The sequence below is a fragment of the Sciurus vulgaris genome (assembly GCF_902686455.1).
Source record: "Sciurus vulgaris genome assembly, chromosome: 4".
NCBI lineage: Eukaryota > Metazoa > Chordata > Mammalia > Rodentia > Sciuridae > Sciurus > Sciurus vulgaris.
In genome coordinates, this window is record NC_136464.1 from 172,423,584 (window position 1) to 172,438,948 (window position 15,365).

General features: G+C 39.0%; 1 protein-coding gene across 1 annotated transcript in view; it reads left to right on the plus strand.

The window, feature by feature from the left end:
* The first annotated feature begins 1,146 nt into the window (after positions 1–1,146).
* The window catches only part of DNAJC3 (DnaJ heat shock protein family (Hsp40) member C3), a 69,107-nt gene continuing 54,888 nt past the window's right edge, over positions 1,147–15,365 (plus strand). The window contains exon 1 of the mRNA XM_079137708.1: positions 1,147–1,369. Within this exon, the coding sequence (XP_078993834.1) occupies positions 1,288–1,369 (82 nt within the window). The 5' untranslated portion in view covers positions 1,147–1,287. The remainder of the gene's footprint in view (positions 1,370–15,365) is intronic.

The following is a 15,365-nucleotide window of genomic DNA, read 5'->3' on the forward strand; positions in this document are numbered from 1 at the left end:
TATATTATGCTGCCTTCCCTACAAATAATCAGGGACTCAGTTTTTGTTTTTTTTCCCTTGAAACCACTTTCTTCATATTAGCTTCCTTTGAAACAGAAGTCATTCTCCTTTTTGTCCTAGTGTATCTTCAGGGAATCATAAATTCCCTGTCCTATGTATAATTCATGAGTTCATCGATGGCATGAAGTAACACTTAGTAGCACAAACACACTATTGGCTAAGTCGGCACTTGGTGGGTGACACTAAAAACTTTGACACTAAAACATCGCAGGTGTAGTACTGTGTGTGTTCATGCCAGAGGAAATGGCCATGAATAAGCTTAATGACAATCGGAATAACTTGAGCTTTATTTTGTTCAAGTTCCTACCTCTTATGAGTTTCCTCCAGTGAGCAAGAAATATGCAACATCCGTTCTGACAGGTTCTTTATTTCTTGCAGTCGACGTCGGCAGCGCTCTCAAGAGCCCCTTGTCCCCTTAAGGCCACTCACCGTCCCTGTTCTCTTCATCACAGAAGCTTCCACACTGCTCCCTTCTTCCGGACAGTCGAGGAGAGGGTCCCAGGCCATCATCACTTACCTGCCTTAGGTCGCTTGTGTACTTCTCCCCATTAGACCACCCTGCTCAACAGCCCCAGCTTCTGTTTGCTTCTTTCTTACTCTTGAGCCTCTGTTGGTTCCGCGACGCCCAGGGAGGTGGCAGTTAAGTGTTGCTGTCAAGACCTCAATTCCAGGTGCCTCACATCTCCCATCAGACTTCCTGGGGCCACGGGCGCGCAGTTGCACCTTCCCCCTCCGACTGCTCAAGTCCTCCGCCCCGCCAACCTAGCCGGGCGGGCCCGGAGCGGCCCGAAAGCGCTCTCGCGGCCCGCGCATGCGGACTCGGCGGCCGCAGCCCAGACTCCCCGGCCGCCTCACTCCCGCCGGCCGCAGCGGTTTGGGGCCGGCTGACAGTTCCACCACCGGAGGACGCAGCCTCGTCTCGTGCTTCCACGTTACCCTATCAGAGCCGGGGCGGGGCGGCCGCCTCTGCAGCCTATCAGCGCCACCCACGACCCAGGCGAGCCCAGTAGGACAGCGACCTGCCGGAAGGCGATTGGACGCGGCGGCGCTCGGGGCGTAGCGTCGCCGGGGCCCCGCCCACCGCTGCCTGCCTCGGGTGGGCGCCAGTCGCCTCTGAGGCCTGACTGAGATCCGACCGCGGGCGGCGGGCGTAGCTGCTGCCTGGGCGCCGGCGCGGGCTGGTGGGCCCCGCACCCTTCCTGCTCCTCACCCCCCGCGCCCTCGGACATGGTGGCCCCCGGCTCTGTGACCAGCCGGCTGGGCGCGGTGTTCCCCTTCCTGCTGGTCCTGGTGGACCTGCAGTACGAAGGTGAGTCCGGCTCTGCCCCGCCGGGGCAGGGGCTCCGGGGCCAGGGCCCCCGTGGCTGGCCCGCGGCGAGTTTCGGGGCGGCGGGCGGGAGCCGGGGCTCCGCGGCCCGGCCTGGGCCTGAGCCGGGCTTGGGTGGGGGCCGGCACCCGGTTCCGGGTTTGTCTGGGGGAAGAGGTGAGGGCGCTGGGGGCCGCGAGGCCGGGACAGCGGGTGCGGAGTGAGGAGTGGGGCCGCCGGGACAGCGCGGGCAGCGCGGCACGGAGCGGGGCACCGGGCAGCGACCTCAGGAGCGTCCTGGGGCGCGGGGACCCGCGCTGCCGTCGGGTCCTGGCCTCGCTTGGCGCCTGGGGACCCTGTTGGTCAGTGGCCAAAATGGGAGGCTTCTCTGGCTTTGGAGTTCCCAGGTGGCGGGGGCGGGGTGTTAGGTTCGACGCGAAGCGGACGGAGTGGACTGTTTAAAAAGTGAGTGACCGTCACGTTAGGACACGGTGTGTCGGGCTGCGAAGTTGCTAGGTTAGTGCATCAGGAGTCGGTGCTGGGATTCGAGCTCCCGGAGGGCAGGGCACCACGTTTGTGGTTTCGTATCCACCAGCACGGTGTCCTTCAGCTGGTGGCTGGCATTGCTTTTCCGAGTTCTCTGAAAAAGGTCCCTTGGGAAAGATAGGAGCGCTTAAATTTCACTTCAGTTGGAATGTTGTCTGTTCCAAGAGTAGCGAAAATAGAGGGCTGTCCCATCTTGGGTGTCAACAGAGAGGAGTAAGAATTAAAGCTGAAAGTACCATAACGGATGCCCCCAGCTTGACTACTGTGCTAACTATTCGAGTATAATGACATTCGTCCCTTGCACCCGTCTGTTTTCATCCCAATAAAAGGATATAGTTGTCAAGGAGGTCAAGTTAAACATTTGAACATTACATTCAGAGGGCGTAAAGAACTGAAGCTGGGAATTATTCATGGAGAAAGTCTATCAAAGTTCTCAACTTTTTAAAAAAGTAATCCCATTCAGTTTTTAGGTCTCATTCATGGTAGTGTCTTTTTTGTTTTGCTGATGACCATATATATATCTATTTTATATATGTATTATATATATGTATGTGTGTGTATATATATATATATTTTTTTTTTTTTTTTTTTTTTGAACCTCAAATCAGAATATGTAAGGTGACAAAGAGTTTGACGAGGCTGCTCCAGAAAATCTAGGGAATTGGAATTTGAAGGCCTGGACCTCTTTAATATGGGTTGTATATTTCAGTTTCTCTTGCATTTATTTTTCCCTTCCATATTTATTTATGTCCAGTTATTAATGATTTTTTGAACACCTAAGAGAAAGATACCTATCCTCTATTTAATGTCAGTTTTTTAAATTTTTAGTTACAGAGGTGCACACTTTTGTACGATTTGCTTTTTTCCCTAGTTGTGGACTACCTTTTTTTAGTATTTCTGTACCTGTATGATTCTGTAAGACTCTTAGCACTTCTTTTCCCTACTGTGGTATTTTCCATAAGAAAACCTCATTAGAGAGCTTTTCTGTGTAGGAAGTATTGGTGATATTTCTCAGAAGAGTGCCAGAGCGCTCTTTTTCAGAAACATTGCCTTTGTAAACTAGCAGGGATTTGGTACAGGCAAGATAGAGAAGAAAGGAAAGGAAACTTTCTCTAAGTTCTCTTATTCATTGAGGTGTATGGTATTATTCCTACCTTACAAAAATTAAATTGTTGACAACATCATGTGGCTTCAAGTATTTCTAAGTGGTGGCAGTTAAGAAAATCAGCTTTATCTTTCGGTTTTTTTTTTTTTTTTTTTTTTTTTTTTTGTTAGCCACCAGCAGTAATTAACAGGAAGGTGGTTTCCTGGCAAGTTTAATATAGCGATTCTCAAAAAGCACATATCAGAATCTCACAACTCTTTAAAAAGCACAGAGTTCTGGGTACCACTTCCAGAGTTTTTGATTTAATGGGGCTTGATGGGACCTGAAATTCTGCATTTCTAAGATCCCAGGTGACCACATTTTAGCAGCCACTGGTTAATACATTTTTTTAGAGGAATTACATTAGGGATCTGCTATGCATTAGTCCCTAGACTTGGTGATATTGATATAAAGATAAGAAAAAAACCTCTGACTTGAATTATCACACAGTTTCTGTTTTTGCAAGTAAGTTCTGTGTCTGGGTACACCAACCTCACAATTTTCAGGGAGGCATGTAAGTCAGATGGTGCTACTACTAGGCCTGAGGCTTGGAGAGGAAAAACAGAAGAAAAAGGAGAAAGGAGTGGGAAGAGTAAATGTGAAATAGTTTCATACCGTCGAGTATGTTACCAGTAATAAACTTAGATGGCCCATTTGCCTTTGCTTTTACTAGACTTTTCTGTTAATTGTAATAGAAGGAAGGGATATATCATGAATTGAAAAATTGACTCAGCATCCTTTTTACAAAGGTCTTTGAAAGAAATCCAGAGCACTAGAATAGAAATGGAATTTTTGGAGTAAAAAGAAACTTTAGCGTTATCTACTTTAGTATTCTCATATTACAGCTAAGGAAGGTATTTCATTTCTTTGCTAATTATTTGCTTATTCTATTTAGTGACTTGAGTAGGAACATAGACTAAAAACCAAATCATTTTTTCCATTATCAAAGTTATTTTTCTTTCTTAGCATGTTATCTGGATCCATTTTTCTTTATTTTACTGATTTGAGCTGATTAAACCATATATTTTGGTCATAATAAAAAGAATAGTTGAAAGTCTGTAGGTATACAAGATGGTGATAATTTTTATTTGAACTTAACCTGCTAAAAGTATATATTGTCTTTCCTGGGATTTTTTTTGGACATAGTTAAATATGGAGAGAGTAAATCAAGTAGTGAAAGCAATTTATGTGAACTAAGTATTATAGCAGATGGTCAGATAACTTCTAGAATTATTTTAAATTTCATAGTAAGTTAGACTATAATTAGAAGTAGTATCAAAGTTCCACTTCATCAGACTAGTTGACATTTGCTGATAATGCAGTAATTTTCATTCTGTGGGTTAGGAGGAGTTTTGAGATGAGATGCTCTATAGAAATTAGGTTTTAACGTCACATGTGAAGTTTAATTGCTTAGTCTATTGTCATGGTCTTCCTTTGGTTAATTAATCAGCAATTCATTTTTGCGTATAAGGAAATATCATGGGAGCCCAGTCATCTACTTTTTAAAAAAATTATTTTAATTTTATATCTACTTTTATTTTTATGCAGTGCTGATGATTGAACCCAGGACCTCACTCACACATGCTAGGCTAGCACTCTACCACTGAGCCACAACCCCAGCCCTCACTTACTCTTTAGAATTCAAACATTTCAACCATAAATTTACTTTTCATATCTTTAGAAATCAATTTTTTAATAGTCTTATTCAGTCACATGGAGTTCTGGAATATAGAGAATATTCATCAGTCAGCCAAGTTTTGCACTTTTGGGAGGTATAAATAGTATAAAGGTTATGGGTTTGACCTGGAGTTTATAGACTATTTGGGAATATAAGGCATGCATTTTGAAGCATTCATGTTCTCTTCGTCTCCTTTCTTAATTTGAACTTAGTAGTCCATCATTGTAGTCACTTTATTGCACTTTATTCCTGCCCTTAATTTATTGTTTGACTTTGCTCACCTAGAAAATCCCCAAACTGATTAAATCCAAGTTGGCCAATTTGTTGTAGTCAGATCCGAATATAGATGGAGCAAAATAACTTTTTCATTAGTCTCATTTTCAGCACACAATCTGTCTCAAATGTACTCTCAATACTGCTCATGTTCCTACAATTCCCTGGTAGGTCTCTTGAAAATCAGTATTTTAAACCTTTTTATCCTTTTTTAAACCTCCAATTTAAAACTCCTTTTCCTCTCTTTCCTTTCCTTTTAGAATAGGTTTGTTTCTTTTTATTTTATGTATTCTTTTAGTTGCAGATGGACACAATACCTTTATTTATGTGGTACTGAGGATTGAACCCACTGTCTCACACATGCTAGGCATTTGACCTACCACTGAGCCACTGCCCCAGCTAGACTTTGTCTTTATTGAGAAAATGAAAGCCATCACAGGACAACTTCCTCTGCTTTCTACCATGAAATTCACTAACTTAGTTACATCTGTACCCACTTCACTACCATTTCTCATATTAAAATGCATAAAATATTTCTGTTCCTGACTAAATTCTATTTCTATACTTATGTTCTTAACTCCTGAAAATGTTACTACTATGGTTGTCTTCATCCATTTTGTGCTGCTGTAACAAAATGCTTTAGACTGAGTAATTTATAAGCTTTAACAATTTATTTATAAATTTAGATTAACCACCTCTCAACTTGTTACCTGGTCTGAGTCTGCTTGGCTTGAACCTTATCTTTTTTTTTTTAAAGATTTCTTTTATTTTTTCAATTGTTTGTTCTATTTAGTTATATATGACAGCAGAATGCATTTTGATTCATTGTACACAAATGCAGTACAACTTTTCAATTCTCTGGTTGTACACGATGTAGATTCACACCACTTCGTGTAATCATACATGTACATAGGCTAATGATGTTTGTCTCATTCCATCATCTTTCCTTTCCCCTCCCCTCATTTTCCTCTACACAATCCAAAGTTCCTCTATTCTTCCCTTTAACACCCCTCCACACCTCCCCATTAGGTATCAGTCCACTTATCAGAGAAAACATTCAGCCTTTGGGTTTTTGGGATTGGCTTATCTCACTTAGCATGATATTCTCCAATTCCATCCATTTACCTGCAAATGCCATAATTTCATTCTTCTTTTTGGCTGAATAACATTCCATTGTGTGTATATACCACGGTTTCTTTATCCATTCATCAATTGAAGGGCATCTAGGTTGGTTCCACAATCTAGCTATTATGAATTGAGGTGCTGTAAACATTGATGTGGCTGTGTCACTGTAGGATGCTGATTTGGGTATAGACAAGGTTTTCTAAGGAATCTCCATACTGCTTTCCAGAGTGGCTGCACTAATTTGCAATCCTACCAGCAGTGTATGAGTATACCTTTTTCCCCATATCCTCGTAGACACCTGTTGTTGCTTTGAGCCTTAACTTTGACTAACAGTTGTTGCCTTCTTGTCTGGGAAGTCCAAGATCTGTTAATGTTGGATGAAGGCCTTCTTGTGTCCTCACATTGCAGAAGGAACAAATTTTATGATCTCATGTGGTAGAAGATGGAAGAACAAAAAGGATCAGGTTGTCCTTTCCATCCTTTTTATAAGACAGTAATCCATTCATGAGGGCATAGTTGTTATGTCTTAATCACTTCCCAAACCTCTTAAAACTGCCATAAAGGATTAAGTTTCAACACATGAATTTTAGAGGATATTCAGACCGTAGCGGATTGTTTCTGTACTGTGTCATCATTTCCTTCCCTTCTACTGGACATTGCCATTAGCAACCCAACATGCTGTAGCCTTTCCATCTTAGTCTATTTGCTGATGTTGATTATCCTTGAAGCTACTGAACTACATTTTTTGCTTCTTTTGAGAACTGGATTTTATTTTATTTTATTTACTTAATTTTTTTAGGTACCAGAGACTGAACCCAGGGGTGCTTAACGACTGAGCTATATCCTCAACCCTTTTTAAAAATGTTAAATTTTGAAACGAATTCTTGCTAAGTTGCTTAGGGCCTCGCTAAGTTGCTGAGACTGCCTTTGAGCTTGGTGATCCTCTTGTTTCAGCCTCTGGAGCTGCTAGAATTAACAGACATGTGTTACCGTGCCTGCAAGAGCAGAATTTTAAAGAGTTGCTTGTAGTCTCTAGTCTTTTTCTTCTGTTCTTTTCCTTATATATTATTTATTAGTGATTGGAAAGCACTACTTTTTTTTTTTTTTTTTGGTACTGGGTTTGAACTCGGGGGCACTCAACCACTGAGCCACATCCCCAGCCCTGTTTTGTATATTATTTAGAGACGGTCTCGTTGAGTTGCTTAGTGTTTCATTGTTTTTGAGGATGGCTTTGAACTCAAGATCCTCCTGTCTCAGCCTCCTGAGCCACTGGGATTATAGGCATGTACCACCATACCTGGCAAGCCCTACATATTTATTTCTTCACTCTCTTCATAATAATCTCCTCCATCACCACATTCATATTGCATCAACTTCTTATCTAAACATCAGACCCATTTCTTAGGAAGTGTCTTTATTGTTGCTATTCCCAGAGTTTGGAAAGCTGTTTTCTCTAAAATCTCCAAATGAACATTCATGTTTCATAGAGTCCTTCCTGACATGCTATGTAGAGAGCAATCTCTTCAGTTAATATTGTCCCTTAACTGACTTGTATTTTTTTTTCATAAAAACCTATCTGAATTATCTCATTATTTTTCTTGTTGGTCTGTTCCCTTTAGAATACATTTTATGGAAAGGGCTCTGTATCTAAATCGTGTTTACATGCAATAAGTATTTTTTAAATGTCTGAGTGAATTTGATTCTTTGAGGGTTTTTTTTTTTTTTGACATGAAATTTATTTTCCAAGTTTTAATTCCTTGAGAAAGGAAGAATCCTATTACAATGTTAGACTTTCAGTTAATTGAAGCAGGCAGGTGATGTTCATTGAAACTGTGCAAACCTAGTGCTATGTTTTGAATGTTGGTGTGTCCCCCCCTACTTCAAGTAATTGGAATCTAACAATGTGATGGTAATGGGGATTTGAAGCCATCGGTAAGTGATGAAGTTATGAGGACTTCACTTTTGTGCCCTCCTACCTTGTGAGGATGCAGCAACAAGATGCCATCTATGAAGCAGAAAACTATCCTTCATCAGACATGGATTCTGCTGATGCGTTGTTCTTGGACTTCCCTGCCTCCAGAGTTGTGAATAACAAATTTATGTGGTTTATAAATTACCCACTCTAAGGTATTTTGTTATAGTGCCCTGAGTGGACTAAGATACCTATTTACAATAGATTTTATTTTCTTATTCACTTAAGATTCTGGTGCAGATATTATTAAAATCTATTATGTAACTACTTAACCTTTTCTTTCTTTTGGTTTGACTGTGTAGACTAAACCATTTTTTAGGTCAGTTTGATTGGAGAGAGTGCTGGCAAGGTCTAAGGTCTCCTCTCCAGCTAAGTATATTTTCATTGAAACTTTATCATGTTTGACTATGAAATTACCCAGGTACCAAATTTCCTGTCTGCTTTTTGGTAGCTAGATTCCACTTGTCTTCTGTGTTTCTGCCATGAGATTTCATCTTTACTTTCTCACCTTACTAAAGTCTTGGATTCGGTCCTATGTACTCTTGTAGAATTTTTGTTATTCCTCACATTTCTAAGTGCTCCAGCCTGACTACTTACATCTGGAATTGCTACCTTGTCCATGTTCCAGGCTTGAAATGGTTCTTCCAATATTGATTGTGATTTTTACCCCATCATACTTTTAACTCCTGCCTGCCAAAATATAACAGATTCTAATACTAACTTCATTGAGCTCACATGGATAGCCCTTTTTTCCTATTCTTCCTGTTTCCTTTGTTGACATGTGATTGATACTTGTCAGAGGAGAAGCTACTTTTTGTAGCACTGGCAGTTGAAGCCTCACCTGTGGTAGGCAAGTGTTCTACCATTGAGCTGTATCTCCAGCCCAGGAGAAATGTATTTCTAATACTGGTTAGGAAGTGGCATGTTATTTGATTGCCTCACAGTTTGTATAGCACAGGAATACAAGTTATTTTTGGTTCAAAAGAGAGTTGATATATTGCAAAACCAGTCAACAGTCTATAAATTTTTCTCCCAGTATTGGTGTCTTTATGACATTGTTAAATTTGATTTGATGACTGTTATGTATCTCAGGTTCTAATATTCTGAAAAACTATAATATATTTAGGTAATTTATATAACAAGTATTGAGTGCCCACCATGTAAAGTACTGAACTAGGTGATATAAAGGAAAAAATAACAGTTTCTGCTTTCAAACTTAATTTTGATCAGTTTTGGTCAGTTTTGGTGGGCTGTGTGTCAAGGTTGTAAGAGACAGGCAAACTGTGAAAAGCAGTATATTGATAGAGTGGCATTCCAAATTGAAGTCATACATTTTTGAGTGTGGGGACACAAAGTATGGTAGGCATATGGAAGGACCCATACCCTTGTCCCTAACCCTTGCCCCAAATTAGGTGGCGGTGGGGAGTGGTTCATAAAGGAGTCAGCATTGGAGTGCAGAATCTTGATAGATGAGTAGGAATTTTCTAGGTGGGCAAGTGAGGAAGGCCATTTCATGGATCAGTGAATGTAAAAAGCATGAGACATGAATGAGAATACTGTAGGCTCCAGGAAGAACAACCAGTTCATTTGTTGTTACAGGAATATAATTAAGTAGTGGAGAAGTGAATGATGATGAGCTTAGATCACATCAAGGTGCTATTTTCCTTTAGTCCTGAGGGATTTAGATTGAGTCTAGTCAGAAATATGAAAGTACTGCAGAATTTTAGCAGAATGGATTTTGGAAGGGTTACTCTGGCAGCAGCATAGGCACTGGATTTGGCAGAAGTTAGGATGAGAGTTGGGAACATCTCAGTTAAGAAGCACAACATTTCTTGAGGGGAACAAAAGGGTTTTCACAACCAACTCTTAGACTGTGGCAGTTTCTGTTATGGAAATGTGATCAAAGTGCACCAAAAGAGTAATACTTTTCTCTGGATGGTTAGGTAGGCCATGGAAATTTTCATAGGGAAGTGGCATTGACTTTTATAATTAGGTGGAAATTATATTGGATAAAATTGTGTCATAATAAAGATCTGAAGAGACAGAAATTCTTAATACATTTTTTAATCCTAGAAGGCAGGAAATTTCCTTTGAAGAGTTACTTGGCATCTAGGTGAGAGAGTGACATGTCTTGACATAGCAGTTCAGTGAGCTTTGCAAATACACTCATCTCCTATTAGACTTGATGTTCAGTCTGTGGGACTGGAAATGGTTATGGCTCAATGATGGGCTGAGTGGGTGAGTAAAGCTTGGTTTACTTGGGGAAGAGGATCATGAATGGTGCTGAAAAGAAAATAGGCTTTGAAAGTGGATCTTGAATAGTCATTGTGAGTCCTTGGGCAGAATGGGTAACTTCTTTGAGCCTGTTTCCTTAGTTAGAAAAATATGAAAGATTTCTAGGACTGGGAAAATTAGGTGAACTTAATTTAACATAGATAGAGAAGTATCCAGCACACAGTAGGTTTATTCTTTCCAGTTACATCTTTCTTGTTAAATATTTTCATGAATGGATAAAGCATTTTCCTTTTTTTGACTAAGGGTTTATCTCATACTCAAATTTCTTTCCTCTTCAAGTAATCCTCTATTCAGTACATTGATATAGTTGTTCCTTTGAGAAAATGTAATAGGAAGATGTTTAGAATTTTCATGCTGTTTCAAAAACTCTTCCTCTCTCTCTAGAAAACACAAGCACCCATCAACATGCCTGTTATTGTCTTTGTTGTCATATCAGTGGTCTAATTTGGAACCTAAATGCTGGGTCATTCCACAGCCTACACACAGTACTTTCACCATTATTTGCTCCCTAGTTCATTCTCTAGTACAATTTTATCATAATTTCTGTAACATCTTTCTACATAATTAATGTGCAATCTTTTAGATTTTATGGGTATATAACTTATATTAAAGATGATCTGTAAAAAAAAAATCAAAATACACTGACTGTTCCTATTCTCATTTCACCAATCCTAATCTCTTACGGGATTTAGAATAAAACCATATTGAAAATTTCAATCATAAAAGTGGGGAATAGACTAATGGACCCCTATGTATCCATCTCCCAGCTTCAACAGTTCCCATTCCATGACTGATCTTACTTCATCTGTACCTATAGATTATTTTGAAACATATCAGACATTCCATTATTTCATTTATAAACATTTGTCTTTGTGTAAAAGATAAAGACTTAAATTTTAGACTCTATATTACCCACATGTCCTGTAGTATCTGATTATAATGCTAAACATTTGAACCAGTTTAACAAAATAATTTGAAGCAGCGTTATTTTGCTTTTCTTTCCTGAATTAATTATGTACTTATAAAATGTGATAGGTCAGTAGTGTTTCAAAATATTCTCTAAAACAAGGGTTTTCAATTATAAATGATGACTGAAATGAACACATTTCTCAGTCTGTTGATTTTTTAAAAGTAAATAATACACGAATACATTCTCACTGGAAAAAGTTGATCACCACAGCAATACATGTCCTATCTTCTTTTGGGCACAAGTGAAATCAGAATGTACTTCAGGCAAAGCAATCTTTTAAAAATATAAGTAAAAGACAGGAGTGGTGGCGTGTGTCTGAAACCTCAGTAGTTCAGGAGGCTGAGGTAGCAAAACACTGTCACTAAATAAAAAAGGGTTTGAAGCTCAGTGGTAAAGCTCCTGGGTTCATTCCCCAGTACCAAAAATAAATAAAATAAAATTAAAATATGAATCAGATCTTCAGTTTCTTGCTAAAATCCATTCTAATTATTTCCTTTTTTATTTGGAATAAAATCTAAGTTTGTTTCTGTGGCCTGCAAGGCCCTTTGTGATCCATCCTGCCTATATCCTATGTGCATCTCCCCCTTTCTTACCATGCTGTAGCTTCCTTTAGTTTCCTTGAAGTTGAGCTTGGTCCTCCCTAGACCTTTTGCTTTGGTTTTTTTGTTCTTATCGGGGCATGAGAATTTTTTATTGTCATTCAGGATTTACCCCCTTGTTATTTATGTTTTAACTCAAACATTATCTTCTCAGGGAGGCTTTATTTGCCTCCTCTCTCTTTCCATATTAAGTACATCTTCTCCTTTCCTTAGGCATTCTGTCACCTTAGCATCATGACACTTAAGAAATTTTCTTGTTTATGTGTTGTTCTCCAGTGTATCCCTACTGTTAGAGATGTGAGTGCATAGATAACTGTTTTTTAGTGAATGTTGTGTCCTTTTGAATTTATAAGAATATCAGTTATATTCCTTTTTAGATTTTTATTTGCACTATTATTTTTGTTCCCTAATTCTCTTATTTAGTGTTGGTATCTTTAAGAACTGGTTTTATGAATATCTTTGTGTTTCAGAAATCTTTGCTGATTATGGGAGAAGGGTGATTTATTGACTGGAGGCTGAGGAATCTATAGGGCACTTTCCTCTTTGCCTCTGAGTTTGGGGCATTTAGAGAACTTGGAGCCACTCCTTGGCACAGTTCTGGGAGCGTGACTGAATGTCATTTTGCCTACCACTGCAATCTTGTCTTTTATATGTTTTGAGGCTTTTTCTAAAATTTTTTTAAATGGACCTTTTCTTTAAAAATTTTTCTCCCAGCAAGTTTATGTATTATCTGTTTAAATAACTTCTGTCATAAGATATTGGGACTTAGTTAGCTGTCTTAATCTAGTTCCTGTGGTCCACATTCTTTAGAACTTTTTTTTATATAAGAGAATTTTTTAAATTTTAATTTATTTTTATTGTAAACAAGTGGGATACATATTGTTTCTGTTTGTACATGGAGTAACAACATACCATTTGCGTAATCATACATTTACGTAGGGTAATGATGTTTGATTCATTCTGTTATTTTTTCCTTCCCCCCCACCCCTCTTTTCCCTTTCTACAGTCCCTCCTTCCTCCATTCTTGCCCCCCTCCTACCCTCCACTATGTGTCATCATTTGCTTATCAGTGAGATCATTCGTCTTTTGGATTTTTGAGATTGGCTTATCTCACTTAGCATGATATTCTCCAATTTCATCCATTTGCCTGAAAATGCCATAATTTTGTTATTTTTTATAGCTGAGTAATATTCCATTGTAGATCTATCTATATATATATATATACACACCACAGTTTCTTTATCCATTCATCAACTGAAGGGCATCTAGGTTGGTTCCACAGTCTGGCTATTGTGAATTGAGCAGCTATGAACATTGATGTGGCTGTATCTCTGTAGTATGCTGATTATAAGTCCTTTGGGTATAGGCCGAAGAGTGGGATAGCTGGGTCAAATGGTGGTACCATTCCAAGTTTTCTAAGGAATCTCCACACTGCTTTCCAGAGTGGCTGCACTAATTTGCAGCCCCACCAGCAATGTATGAGTGTACCTTTTTCTCCACATCTTCTCCAACACCTATTGTTGCTTGTGTTCTTGATAATCGCCATTCTGATTGCAGTGAGATGGAATCTTAGTGTAGTTTTGATTTGCATTTCTCTTATTACTAAAGATGGTGAACATTTTTTCATATGTTTGTTGATTGCTTGTAGATCTTCTTCTGTAAAGTGTCTGTTCATATCCTTAGCTCATTTGTTGATTGGGTTATTTGTATTCTTCGTGTAGAGTTTTTTGTATATTCTGGAAATTAGTACTCTATCTGAAGTATGAGTGGCAAAGATATTCTCCCACTCTGTAGGCTCTCTCTTCGCATTGCTGATAGTTTCCTTTGCTGAGAGAAAGCTTTTTAGTTTGAATCTATCCCAGTTGTTGATTCTTGCTTTTATTTCTTGTGCTATGGGAGTCCTGTTAAGGAATCTGATCCTAAGCCAAGTTGAAGATTTGGACCTACTTTTTCTTCTATAAGATGCAGGGTCTGTGGTCTGATTTCAAGGTCCTTGATCAATTGTGAGTTGATTTTTGTGGGGGGTGAGAGATAGGGGTTTAGTTTCATTCTGTTGCATATGGTTTTCCAGTTTTCCCAGTTTGTTGAAGAGGCTATCTTTTCTCCATTGCATATTTTTGGTCCCTTTGTCTAGTATGAGAAAATTGTATTTATTTGGGTTTGTGTTTGTGTCCATGTCCTCTATTCTGTACCATTGATCTACCTGTCTATTTTGGTGCCAGTACTATGCCATTTTTGTTACTGTTGCTTTGTAGTATAGTTGAAGTTCTGGTACTGCGATACCCCCTGTTTCATTCTTCCTGCTAAGGATTGCTTTAGCTGTTCTGGGTTTCTTATTTTTCCAGATGAATTTCATAATTGCTTGCTCTATTTCTGTAAGGTACATCATTGGGATTTTAATTGGAATTGCATTGAATCTGTATAGCACTTTTGGTAGTATGGCCATTTTGACAATATTAATTCTGCCTATCCAAGAACATGGGAGATCTTTCCATCTTCTAAGGTCTAACTCAATTTCTTTCTTCAATGTTTTGTAGTTTTCATTGTAGAGATCTTTTACCTCTTTGGTTAGATTGATTCCCAAGTATTTTATTTTATTTTATTTTATTTTTTTGAGGCTATTGCAAATGGAGTTGTTTTCCTCATTTCCCTTTCAGCTGTTTCATTGTTTGCATATAAAAATGCGTGTTGATTTTTTTTTTTTTTTTTTTTGCGGGGCTGGGGATTTGGACCCAGGGCTTGCAAGTGCTCTACCAGCTGAGCTATATCTCCAGCCCATGTGTTGATATTATAGCCTGCTATTTTGCTGAATTCATTGATGAGGTCTAGAAGTTTTCTGGAGGAGTTTTTTGGATCCTCTAAATATAGAATCATGTCATCAGCAAATAGTGACAGCTTAAGTTCCTCTTTTCCTGTTTGTATCCCTTTAATTTCTTTAGTCTGTCTAATTGCTCTGGCTAGAGTTTCGAGGATGTTGAATAGAAGTGGTGAAAGAGGACATTCCTGTCTTGTTCCCATTTTTAAAGGGAATGGTTTCAGTTTTTCTCCATTAAGAATGATGTTGGCCATGGGCTTAGCATAAATAGCCAATTTTATTGGCCAATTTTCCCTTAGTTGAAGGGATTCATTAAAAAAAAAAACTTGCAGATTTTAGAAAATATTAAAAAAATACCATAATGGAATAGTAGAGAGAACCACTTTTTACTAGCATAGCTTCAAAAAGTTACTAACCACAACCAAACTTATTTATTCTCTCATTTCCTTCTCTAAGATGATTTTGAAGTCAGTCTCATTCATCCTACTATTCTATAAATATATTATGTTGGTAGGGACTCAAATATAATGCTGTAGAAAACAGGCTGTCTTTCTCAGAAGACGCTGAAGATTATCCCATTTC